The sequence below is a fragment of the Ptychodera flava genome, chromosome 1 (genome assembly GCF_041260155.1).
Source record: "Ptychodera flava strain L36383 chromosome 1, AS_Pfla_20210202, whole genome shotgun sequence".
Taxonomy (NCBI): domain Eukaryota; kingdom Metazoa; phylum Hemichordata; class Enteropneusta; family Ptychoderidae; genus Ptychodera; species Ptychodera flava.
In genome coordinates, this window is record NC_091928.1 from 40,546,042 (window position 1) to 40,559,189 (window position 13,148).

General features: G+C 37.5%; 1 protein-coding gene across 3 annotated transcripts; it reads left to right on the top strand.

The window, feature by feature from the left end:
• Positions 1 to 1,040: 1,040 nt before the first annotated feature.
• Positions 1,041 to 12,550, top strand: LOC139137227 (arylsulfatase J-like). Of its 3 annotated transcripts, none has more exons than XM_070705233.1 (11): positions 1,041 to 1,313; positions 2,188 to 2,351; positions 3,966 to 4,125; positions 4,463 to 4,575; positions 4,843 to 4,953; positions 7,469 to 7,594; positions 8,394 to 8,517; positions 9,411 to 9,756; positions 10,907 to 11,046; positions 11,382 to 11,555; positions 11,853 to 12,550. In XM_070705233.1, the coding sequence occupies exons 2-11, from the start codon at positions 2,244 to 2,246 to the stop codon at positions 12,014 to 12,016; spliced, it is 1,566 nt and encodes a 521-aa protein (XP_070561334.1). In that variant the 5' UTR covers positions 1,041 to 1,313; positions 2,188 to 2,243; the 3' UTR covers positions 12,017 to 12,550. The 3 variants fall into 3 exon arrangements, with proteins under 3 accessions (XP_070561334.1, XP_070561320.1, XP_070561329.1); XM_070705219.1 differs by having other exon boundaries at positions 1,269 to 1,428; XM_070705228.1 differs by having other exon boundaries at positions 1,292 to 1,433.
• Positions 12,551 to 13,148: the final 598 nt, after the last annotated feature.

A 13,148-nucleotide genomic window follows, 5' to 3' on the forward strand; every position in this document is an offset into this window, starting at 1 on the left:
CATCTGAAGAGATGATAGTATCCTACATATATTTGTAAAATCATGTACATTTATGGCATTAATCTTAAATCACCCGCTGTCTGCTCATTTCATTGCCATTCCCATTCTTCATTACCACATAGTAGTTTCCCCAAAACCATCAAACTCATTCTATTCTAATCAAAACACATTCGCTTTTGTTAAGAAAAACATCGGTAAGATAATTCACTATAACAGTGTTCGCATTTACGAATAAAACATGCGTATATAGAAAACTCATAACAATGAAAAAATGTGTAGAGAGTCGATCCAATGCGTAATAATATTACGCATTGGATTGAGTCTCTACGCATTTTTTCATTGTTATGAGTTTTCTATACGCAAACGATAATAGTAAAATGTTTGCAGGCTGTCTCTCTTCTTGTGGTATTTTGACAAAATCCATACATTCAGATTTACACATTTCTGGAAAACACTGGTGAGCAATTTCAATTTCAGCATACTTCCTCTAATCAGAAGGTCATGTATACTGTACAATTGTTCATATTCAGTTATTGTTCCTCAAGCTTGAAATGGTTTATGCTTTATAAAACTCCAGAGCTACTGCTTGATTTTTATTGATGCTGCAGTGTGCATCGAACAATTGCCAAGATTTTTTTTTTCCGAGTCGCAATGGTCCATAATTGTTTTTCCATCAGCCACTTAAAGCCAGATTTTTTTTTTCGAGCAACTCCACCTGGCATCTTTTTTTCCCCCAAATCTTCCAAGCCCCCCCCCCAGGATATCAAATGGTCCACCCCTAACCTTAACAAAGCTGACTTACAAATATGGCTGTGTTGATAATCTAAAAACTGTCCATGGGCTTTTCATCACACTTTAGGAATAGAACAAGAAACTATTCTCTTGCTGTCGCCTCTAGGCGACAGAGGCGACACCAAGAGAATACCGCGCAAGTACACAGACGTCGCCGTACTGATCTAGCCTACATCTAATTTTAATCAGATTGACGGGAACTGCGATTTGAAAATGGAGCGCCCGAACAGCTGATATTTGCGCATGCGTAATTTGTTTGATTGGTAATGCACACTAAAACTAAACTGGTCGCGCGTTGCGCGTTGTGTCCGACCATGAAGCTAATCCCTTTAGCTCCTTGGTCCGATCGTGTCGCAATGCAGGTTCATGCAGACCGTCTGTATTTATTTCATTGTAATTGTTCATAACGAACGATGGATTCGCAGTGGGGAAGAAGGCGTGAGTCAACAAGTGGCAATTTGGTCACGACCTCTTGACCTCGCGTCAGCATACGCCCAGTTCGCCATTTACCCGTCAAACAGGTGACGTATTGTAAACATTACCGCCCCATCATTACGTTCCTTGTATCTAATAGCATTTCAGAACGGTGCGGTGACCAACCAGCTGATTGAGAACAACTGAGACACCAATCAAAAAGTAAGGTAACTCCATATCTGGACCTTGCTTTGTGAAATCACCTTGACTGGTACCTAGTACCTCGTGAAATCAAGTTTTCTAATAACTAACGTACACTAAACAGTATAGAGTTTTACAAGGGCTAAAGATCCAGTAAACCAATCATTAGATATTTGTTATGTACTCATTTTTACCACTGTGTACTTTAATTAATTTACACTTTTGAAATCCAATGCAAATCCTTGATTTCGCACACAATTCCTCCACTAATCGTGTGTGGAGGGATTATTGGTGGAGAGACTGGAGTAAGCAGAAGGCTCATTCAAAATGAAAGTAATCAGGAAAATGTCAAAATGAATCGACAAAAGGATTTATTTATCGAAATGCTGTTTAGTGCTTTAAAGTCAGTAGAGGCTCGATCTTGAAACAATTGTGTAATTTATGTATACAGTATAGCAAAGTGTATCAATAAGCATATCAATGTAACTCTGACATGCGGAAATCTGAGTTAACACTAGTGACTCATTGTCGGTGAAGAATATTTATTTGCCTATTAGAGTGCATTTTAGCTAGAATAGACACTTCATGGAGAAAGTTGGCGATGTCTACTGCTATCCAAGTTTCAAGCATCCCTTTGATTGTCTGATTGTAGAGATGGATTAAACTTCAAACATTCAAGAAAGATCATTGTTGATCAGTATCACCATGACCGTCACATGCAGCTATACAGTTATCAAAGCTCTGTATATCAACATGTATAATAATTTTTATCTCTTCTAGACGAATACAGCAGCAATACACCTTAAATTATTTTATACCCTGAGTGATTAGTTGCCATGGCAATAGTACGTTTCCTAGCATGTATCATCTGCTGGCTGGGTTCTGCAGGTACAATCACAACTGAAAAACCACCGCATATCATATTCATTCTGGCTGACGACCTGGTGAGTTGACTTAATTTACAAATTCTCGTGTTATTGCAAGCATTTAACTTTAGTTCTGAAGATGATGATCATACACAATCACAGTGCAATTATTGCAATAATCAAGGTGAAAATGAAAGTAAAAAAACTAAAAAGCTAGTAAATTAATACATGTTAGTGAGACAAAACATGAGCCTCTAACACAGGTCTACAGATCAAAGGTACCTGTAAGTCATCTTGTGTCACCCTCTGCACATAGTACTCTCTTTATCATGTACCATAAATGTGATATTTTATAATGTTAGGGGCGACGTCAAAAGATCGATGTTTGAAAAAAAACAATTGCTTAAGTTTGGGGGTGGGGGGGTTTTTTGGCCAAATTAATTTCTGTGCAGTCTAAAACGATTTAACGTCTTTTTGGCAAATTTTACGATTTCAAGGCTGTCTTTGTACGCTAAAACTGATCCAGTCACCCGTATTTTTGTTACTTTATAATGGTTTTCAGTTTTTATTTAATTCAATGGTACATTGGTACGTCGTTTGTAAGAATTAGTACAGGTTATGAGTCCGCATCGTTTTTCAATTTTAGGTCAGTTAAGTTAGAAGGGGGGAGGGGGGGGGTCTGAGGCCAAACTTAAGCAATTAAGTTAGATTTATTATATTGAAATTTTGATGTTGCCCCTTATTTCAACAGGGTGCAAAATCACATCATTGTTCTTTATTAATATGCAAAATAACCATTTGACCACATTTTTTAAGTATATGCACGTCTGGCCTGCATCAAAGCAAATACGTGAGCCGCTTAGTGTAATCGACACTATGTTTAGGCTGTCTTTGTAAGCTAAAACTGATCCAGTCACCCGTATTTTTGTTACTTTATAATGGTTTTCAATTTTTATTTAATTCAATGGTACATTGGTACGTCGTTTGTAAGAATTAGTACAGGGTATGAGTCCGCATCGTTTTTCAATTTTAGGTCAGTTAAGTTAGAAGGGGGGAGGGGGGGGGGGGGGGTCTGAGGCCAAACTTAAGCAATTTAGTTAGATTTATTATATTGAACTTTTGATGTTGCCCCTTATTTCAACAGGGTGCAAAATCACATCATTGTTCTCTCATTAATATGCAAAATAATTAATATGCAAAATAACCATTTGACCACATTTTTTAAGTATATGCAAAAGCAAAGCAAATGTGAGCTGCTTAGTGTAATCGACACTATGTTTAGATTATGCTTTTGAAAATCACCCATTATTGCAAGATTGATGAAAATAACATCTTAGTAGGCAACTGCTCGTATAACAATCAGAACACTAAAAGATGTATTCAAGACTCAGGGTCCAAGCTACAAAATCAGCCACGCATGCAACATTAATAAAATTTGTCCATTTCAAGTAGCGTTGTCCAATGTCGCACACGTACTTCTATATTTAGTAACAAACCAGCAACCATGAACAATGTTATTTTAATTTTTGAATTTTTTCAGAATCATGTTGCTTGCCAATCAGTACTTCCTTAATTCATTACCTCATAAAAGTAACATAATTACTGTGTACACTGCTATTTTTTACAGATTTCACTCACAGAGACACATTTTATTAAAATTGTAAGCAATTAATCGTTCACTTTATTTTACAGGGATGGGATGACGTGAGTTTCCATGGATCTGATCAGATTCCCACCCCAAACATTGATGACTTGGCTTACAATGGAGTAATATTACACAATTACTATGTACAACCATTGTGTACACCAACTAGGTCAGCTTTGTTGACTGGCAAGTACCCTATCCACACTGGTGAGTCAGCAATAAACTAGTCATTAAAGCATCAACAATTTACAGAGCTTTCTATACAGGCAAAGTGCCAAGTGTATATTTTGCTATTGTGGTTAACCGTAGTGCAGTACATGGATGTGTCTGTGTCAGTCTAATGATATGAAATATGATGGGCAGTATTAAATATGGGCAGCATTTCTGCATAGACTTTACAGCCAATTGACATATGAAGGCTTTAGAGAAAGACCTCGGATTCAATTCCCATACTTTATGTAGGAAACTTGCATCTCAGAAAATTTTGGGTGCAGCACAATGTAAAGTAACAGATATGTGACACTACAAAAACATTTGTCTTTAGGTTTACAACACTTTGTAATCACCCCGGATGAACCAGTTGGATTACCCTTGAATGAAAGCACCTTGGCGAATTACTTGAAGAAACTGGGATATGCTACTCATTTAGTTGGTAAGGTAAGTTAGATTTTTGTTCCTCTGTGATTATCAGATGAGCCTTTCTTAAAACACAATTTGTATGAACGTGAGATATGTACATCCACAGTGCGTGTAATACATGTAGTTATCACAACGTTTAAGTTTTCACTAGGAAATCACAGTTTACCATGCTTACCCATCATGAGATAGTTCAGTAAGTGTTTCACGTACGTATGTACTGTTCAACAGTTGGTTTGTATAACTGTTGGTCTTAATTTGAAAATTGATTTGTTTTTCATTTCACAGTGGCACCTAGGCTACTTTGCAAAGGAATACACACCAACTTACCGAGGTTTTGATTCTCACTATGGTTTTTACCTTGGGCATCAAGATTACTATACTCATTTCACACATTGGGTGAGTAAAGTTCAATGCCAAATCTTCTTCCTCCACGTTTGGCTGTGCACATCAGCTTTTGTAACTAAAATGTGCTGAATTGTGATCTTCTTCAATATTAAAAAAATGAAAGTTATGCTTTCAAAGATGAGAGAAGTGAAGTCTGCATTACAGCAGCTCTTGTTGTGAAAAATTATACATCTACTTTATTGTTTTATATCCCAAATAATTGTTTAATGTTGTGATCAAAAGTATGTATTATTTACAAACTGAGGTAAAGGGGGTTTACACGTGGGAGTTAAGTCCGGAGTAGACACCGGAATAAATATAAACCTGTGTCAGTTGGACGTGTGAACAGACAACACCGAACTAACAAAGAACTAAATTAATTCGGTGTCAGAGGGCTGGTCCAGGTTCGGAGCTCCGTACTAAACAATGGCCTATTTACACGTGTGACCAGAACACCGAACTAAACGCCGAACTATATCCTGTCTTCGGTTCGGTCATTACCACAATGTTCGGTGTTCAAGTAAGAAGCTCTCGCGATCGCGGCAACAATTGGTCACAGCACGGAGGTAGTACAGGAAGAGATCAGGCTACTAATTTCAATCTGGAGAGACGAAAACGTCACCCGTATGATGGACGGCACGTCGAGGGATCGGCAAGTGTATGAAGACGTCGCTGCCAAGGCCAGGGAGAAGGGACTCGAGAGGACAGCGGAACAATGCCACAACAAAATCAAACGGTTGCGAGCTCAGTTCAAGTCCGTGTCCGACAACAACCGTCATAGTGGCAGAGCTAGAAAAACGATGCCATTTTACGATGAGTTGTTAGTAAAGGGCAAGCAACTGATAGTAAAGGGAAAGCAACTCCACACATCGTTCATACTTGGGTTGTTTGCGTTTTGTGTATGATATTGTGTATAATATAAGTGTACATCATGTTTGGCTGTTTTATGTAAAATGTCGCTTAGCCATGGCGGGTACGATATAGTGGGAATAGAAACCGTATGTCGCCTGTATACGGTAGTATGGTTACAGAAAGTATCCGATGAAGTCTGGCGCTTATAAGTGTGTCGCTTATATTTCTGTTCCATCTATATGCGATTATTGGTTGGTTTTGGAACAGTTTTTTTAGTGTTTCGTCTTTTTCAAGTTCACTCCAGTTTTATGTCAGGGCCTTCTTGATTTTTGTCGTGTCGATGTACGGGCTATACGTTGTTATGAAGACTATTGTATTGTTGGTGGCGTTATTGGTTTCTTTTTGTTGTTCAAGCAGTCTTTTCCTGCTTTTATGATCTGTCTCTCTGATAATGCGTTCTATTTCATTTTTTTATATTGTCGATCTTGTAATTTTTCACTATTTTTTTTTTCACTAAATTGTGTGACTTTCTGTGTAAAATCGGTTTCGTTGTTACGTGTTCTGATGTATGGTAATGTTTCACCTTTGATCAGACCGTTGAATGTTGCTGCCAGATGGCATGAGTTTCTTTGTAAGAACTGGAAAATATCTGTTGGTTTTTTTGGTCTTGATGTCGAGAATATTCTCTTTGTTGTACCGACGACCTTTGTAGATAGTCAGGTCTAAATATGTGATTTCTTGAGAGGAGCTTTCAAACGAAAATTTGAAAGTAGGATGCATTTTGTTGATGTTTGATATGAATTCATTGAGTTCGTGTTGTGTTCCGATGAAAATCAGAAAACATCGTCCCTGAACCTCAGCCAGGTCGGTATTTGTTGTTTGCGTTTCAGTATTATTCTCATTTCTGTCTCGTGAAATGAAGGCCTAATATCTGCTATTTCTGGCGAACAACCCACCGAGATTATTTCCGTATAAGAGCATCCCCATATTTGCCGGTAGAATTCATCGTTGAATGCAAATGTGTTGTTTATTAGGATTATTTCTAGCAGAGCTATCATGTATTTCGTTGTTGGTTACTTGATTATGTGATTGTTTGATGATCTTTCCTGATTTAATGCTCTGCCAACTGATTCAATTGCCTCATAATGTGGTGTATTCGTGTTCATGGAAATCCAGTGTTACTAGTGTCGCATTGGCCGGAACTTTGATTGTCTCAATTTTCCGTATAAGAGTCTGTATTGTAGGTGTCTGTCTAGGTGTTCATCTTAACATGAAATAGATAAAGACATCAGACGGGGCGAGGCCAACAATATTCTCTCCTAGTAAATTTCTTCGCCGAAGGCGTCTCGATTGGTTGACAGAACACAAAAAGAGCGTAGACAGCAGCTACATGATGTGTGGGTCCGCCATTGCAAGCAAGCGATTGTTCTCTAGCCCAGATATTGCTGAGGGCGCTTGACCCGAACTAAATTCATACCTTGTATTTGACGTGTAAACGTGAGATCGCTTAGATCGCTGATAAGGAATATTTACAGAACGACTAATCAGATTCCTCAGGTTTAAAAAAATACACGTGTAAACCCACCTGTGGTCTAAAAAACCTTCCACGGTCTAAACTGTCACTTAAGTGATTTGGATATACATGTATAATCCCTTTGTATTGTAATTTTTTCAGCAAAATTATTGGGGTTTTGACCTTCGACACGACATGGACGTTCAAAGGTCAGTGTTTGGTGATTACAGCACAGAGTTGTTTACAACGCATGCTGAGAATATTATCAGGAAACACGATCCTGACAAGGTAGAGCACCAACCGTTTTTCATTTTTGAAATATTGATTAAAGTCATGACAACCATTCAAATTCCACAACTCTTTGAAACATTCTGCTTAATTTTTGCTCCATAAACATTATGGACAATGCAATTATTCACATGTGACACAGATCCCTTTCAACTCACACAGTCCCTAGTGTATTTTCATTCTCCTCTTTGTCATCAACTTAACCAGCATTTCTTTCTGTGTATTGTACTGAGTGTGTCCTCAACAAGTTTAGTTAGAGACCGAAAGATTGGTTGTGGATCATATATGGTCTCCGCCAACCCCAACCCCAACCAGTTGGAGTTGGCAGAGACCAATACATGTACATGATTGAATATATCTGTCAACTTTAAGTTTCTCTTTACTGTATATGACTAGCTTTTAATGAGCAGCGTATTTGAGTTTACTGAGTCTTAATGGCATGAAAATCTTGACACATTTCTCAACTCTCTGCATGTTTGTGCTTTGTCATGATACTTTATTTCAATGATACACTGGACAGGCTGACATTGAAATGTTTATTCAATGGCTACTTGCCTGCTTGCCAGTAGTATTTATGGTTCATTTGGCTAAATGTTCAATGTAAAAGTACCAGAAAAAAAATTTATAAAAGGAAACAAGAAATCATATCCTCTTTGTTATACAATTAGTCTCCTGGCACAATATTTCCAATACTGGAACCTTCGTTGTTGCATACAGTACACATTGCCAGCAGTTCGGTAATATCACAGTAAATTGTGGAGTAAATATTGCAGTCTGAGAGTTTGTTTCTTTATTTCAGCCATTGTTTTTGTACTTTGCTCATCAAGCAGTGCACTTTTCCAATAACAATCAGCTAGAAGCTCCCTATAGGTACACCAGTAGATTTCCTTACATTCTGGATGAGAGACGTAAAACTTATGCTGGTGAGTCAGAGTGTTATGTATTTCCATAAGTTGCAGTTAGGGAACTAGGACAAAACAGGTGAAACACTTTGTGGTGCTACCTGCCAATCAACCAGATAACAAAACAAACTGGGGCATGATATTGATTTTCAGCAAATTTATGGTCTTTATGAAAATTCCAACTGACCCACTTGATGCTCATGATGCCCTTGTCAAATATTTTTGCCAATCAACTGACAGTTTAAGGACATAAACACGCACAACAATTAAACGGGCCAGAGGGCAGAGTTTAGCATTCGAAAAAGCAAACCTGTACAAGTGTCATGCAATGTATAACATACATACTGCAATTAAAAAATTTTACTTTTTCATACAGAGTAAAACTTCTTTAACAGAGAAAATTTGAGGTCTGCTGTTTTATTTTTACCTTTAGATGTTTTTGAATAAGTAGTTCTCTGAGAAAGTATGCAATATAATTTCAGTCAACTGCAACACAACTTGCCTAATAATGTTAAGGTAGAATGTGCCTTGGGGACAGATATATAGACTCTTAATTTTTTTCAATACTGATTTGGTCTACCACTTGCTTGGGCTCATTTTAAAGTTCCTGGTGCAAGAAAATGTTTCACAGTTTTAGTTTTTCGAAATTCATTATTTATATTTTTCCCCATAGACAAAAATGATGGCGGCCATTTTGAATTATAGATATTGGTAAACATCGGTATATAGAAAATTTGTTTCTCTAGTAACTAACTTTGCACAGTGACCCCTGATTTTTAGTGTTGATTTGGTAAGAGAATGGTTGAAAGTTTCATTTAGGAAAGTTTAAGCAAAAGTTTACAATAAGTCTGTCACTTTTGAGGGGCATGCTAACTTGAGATGAGTAACACAGCAATAATGTCTACTTTTGCCAGGAATGGTATCAGCTCTGGATGAGTCTGTTGGCAATGTAACAAGGGTGTTGAAAGAAAGTGGTCTGTACAACAACTCTGTCATCATCTTCTCTACTGACAATGGGGGTCCATCTGAAAAGTGTGAGTCTTTCAATACCCCTCTGAGAGGTACAAAAAGTACCCTCTGGGAGGGGGGTGTGAGGGGAGATGCATTTATACACAGTAAATTCCTCGAAAAACCCAAGAGGCTCTGTTCTGGAATGATGCATATCACGGATTGGCTGCCCACATTGTATCACATAGCAGGTGGTAATGTCTCTGACTTACATCATCTGGATGGATTCAACATGTGGGACACAATATCAAGGTGATTACTTGTTTACAACAAGGCTTTCTATTGGCTGTGTGTCAGATGGTGTCATGTGATACCATAACATGGTATGATTTTATTGTTCTAGGTAATAGGAACTCAGGATGGTTACTCTCTCGTCATTTAATATTCAGGCAGTTCACACTCATAAATTTGGGATGGGGTCAAGGAAAGGGTTTGGGTTAGTGGTGGATTAAAAGTCCAGGGTTTGACTTATGGACCGTCTCAGATTGTCGCATAAGTTCATGAAATGAAATTCCTTCATTTTACATCAATCCCCCTCCCCTCCCCCTGAACGAAAGTTCAAAAGTTTGAAATATTGATACCTGCTTGAGAGTACAATGTAGTATTTAGCGATAGCTACTGAAGAATATCATCATTTACCCTGACCGCGTTACATGGTCAAGTAATCAATCAAATTTGAGTTCTAACTGCCGTCAGTATGACATGAACGATTTGGAATTTATATATAGTTACAACAAAATTTGTTCGTACGAGTGTTCACTTTTTAATTTTTACACGCAATGTAAAAAGAACTTGTAATCAAAAAACAAAAGTGTGAAAGTGAAGTTCACTTCTTGAATGGAGGTCAAACCCCCTCCCGCTCGTAAATGAATAAATTTCGCTTTTTGAACCTATGCGACAATCTGAGACGGTCCCTTAAATGGGAAGTTCACCAAGGATGATTTTTACATATGTGCTAGCTTTGTGGTCACTTACCCCAGAAAAGCTATTTTCACCATTTCTAACTGGCATGATTTTTTACAAAACCGATAATAAATAGTACAGGAAGTTGCATTTTAGGGCTTCATCAAATGCATGTAATTTGTACCATGGGAAAAAAGCTCCAGGCTTGGAGCTTGCATAACGTGATATCACGACCGTATAACACTTTATTGTGTTTGACGTGTCAATCAAATGCAGGAAACTTAACATGGAAATGGCAAGCCCTCTGACTGGGCTTAGATACAGAGAGCTTGTTGGACTTTACTCTTTTATGACACTTTTCCTGTTTTTTCACTTGTTGTCATATTGATATTGAAATGTGAATATAAGATTTAATTCTACCTGTGAGAGAAAAAACTAGCTCTTGAGGAAAATTATTTTTAGCCATTGATAATATTGATTTCTGGAATTTACTTTGTAGAGATATTCCGTCTCCAAGGACTGAAATCCTTCACAACATTGATCCAATATATGCCAACGCTGCTTTGAGAGTTGGAGACTATAAAGTTATCATTGGAGAGAAAACAAGTGATTGGTTTGTACCACCTGGAATAACAAAAGGTAAAATGCAAATGTGGTGACAGTCTGATACATTATAATTTACATTTTAGCACAGTACATCTGGTTATAAATCGGTAAATGACTACATGTATAAAGTTATCTTTTTCCCGGTCAGTGTGCCCTTGAAGCCGATATGACATGCCATGATACAACAAATTTATTGGGACACTAGAAGTTTTTTTGGTTTATATGTGAAGATATAAAGTTGACACAAAGATATATCCACAATTCCTCAAATTGATGAAAAGTTTCCAAAAAATCCATGTTTTTTGTAGAGGGCAAACTGTTTCCAGTGCAATTAGTTTGCAAAATTAATAAATTTTATCATTCAACAGAACAAAAGAATACCACAATCTTCAATAACATTTCATCTGACCCAAGAGCCGATGTGATTCACTGTGGACCAGTACCGTCAGAGGCCCATACAAACTGTCAGACAACAAAACCATGTCTGTATAACATAAAAGATGATCCGTGTGAATATTACAACCTTGCTGATAAGTATCCAGGTAAGGCATATGGTACAGTAAATCGTCTCGTGATCATACACAGCCATATAAACTCACTCATAAACCAAACCAGTCTGAGTCATAGACAAAAGTCACTTTATCAGAAAAACTCAGTAACTTGACAAATGCACTTTTTTTACAAGGCTGGTACCCCACCAGACAAAGACATCCACAAAGTGTAGTCACTCTCCAAAAGAATCTCATTAGACAAATTAAATTTGCAGAGAGTGTGGGTTTATATGATATACATGTATTTGCTAACAAGCACACCAAATTATGTTTTATTTTTATTCACAGATATTCTCCAAATGTTATTAAACAAACTGGACATGTATAATTCCACTGCATTGAAACCCTGGGTGGAACCAGCTGATCCTAGAGCTGATCCTAAATTGCATAACTATACATGGATGCCGTGGGTTGAACTTACAGATGTCAAAACCGAGACACAATATCATTGAAAGAAGCTCCTTAAATACGAGTTTTGTATCAATCAACATTCCACTCTTGGATGTAGGCCAATTCAAACCGTTGTGAAAATCAAGTCAAAGTTTCAATTTTTAGAAGGAAAAACGTTCTTTATGTCTTTCAGTACGTTCTTCAGAGTTTCAACAAAAATATATAGTGTATATATTAGTGAAAGCCAGGGCTGTGAAATTTCAGAATGTCTGTAGGGGTATTGATGTATAGGAGCCCTCAAGACACTCTCTTTGAGTCTGCCTTAAAATATCATTGTTGTGCCTATGCAATATACGGATGTCAAATACAGACTTTGACATGAGATTTCGATCTGACAATATGTTGTCCAAGTTTTCCAAATTTGATAACTGTCAGTATGCGTAGATGGCTTTCATAAACAAGTCTGAAATGAAGACAAGTATCGATGGAAAGTGATGTGAGATAAATGTGTATCATTTTGATGCTAATCTCTTGTTAGCTATATGAAGTGTTATTAAACAATGGCACTTATTGAAAGCCCATACTGAACTTACAAACACTTTGTCATTGTCATACTATGCTTAAATTCATGCACATGATGTTTGTGTTTGTGTATAAGACAGGGCTGTGAAATTTCAGACACCTTTATCAATGGCTTTGCAGGAACCCTTAGGACAAACTATATTATAGACTGAAAGATATGTCGCTCTATACTCTACACCCACCCCCATCCCCCTTCGCTTTGATATGACCATTGGCGCATGGTGCAGCAGGCCTGCAGTGCATTGACAGCCAAGATCTACAGTCTGGTCCCCTGCCCCATTCTACCGCTGGCTGTGCTACTCACGAAAATGCATTGGAGCTAGTGGTATAAATGGGGCAGGGGACCAGACTACCAAGAGCTGATAAATAGCGCCCTCATTAATTTTTTAGTAAATACTTTTGTTCTTCCTCAACCTGGGTCGCTTGATATTTTTTTTACTTTGTCCAGGACTACCGGTATAATTTAATGACAGGAAGACAGGCAATTAAGCCAAGTACATGTACATTATGGCTAAGAATACGGAGCAACTAAAGTAGGAAATTTTATTACATTGACAATTCATGAACATTTTTGATGAACCTTGTTTGAAGAGGAGTTCACAATTGACAACC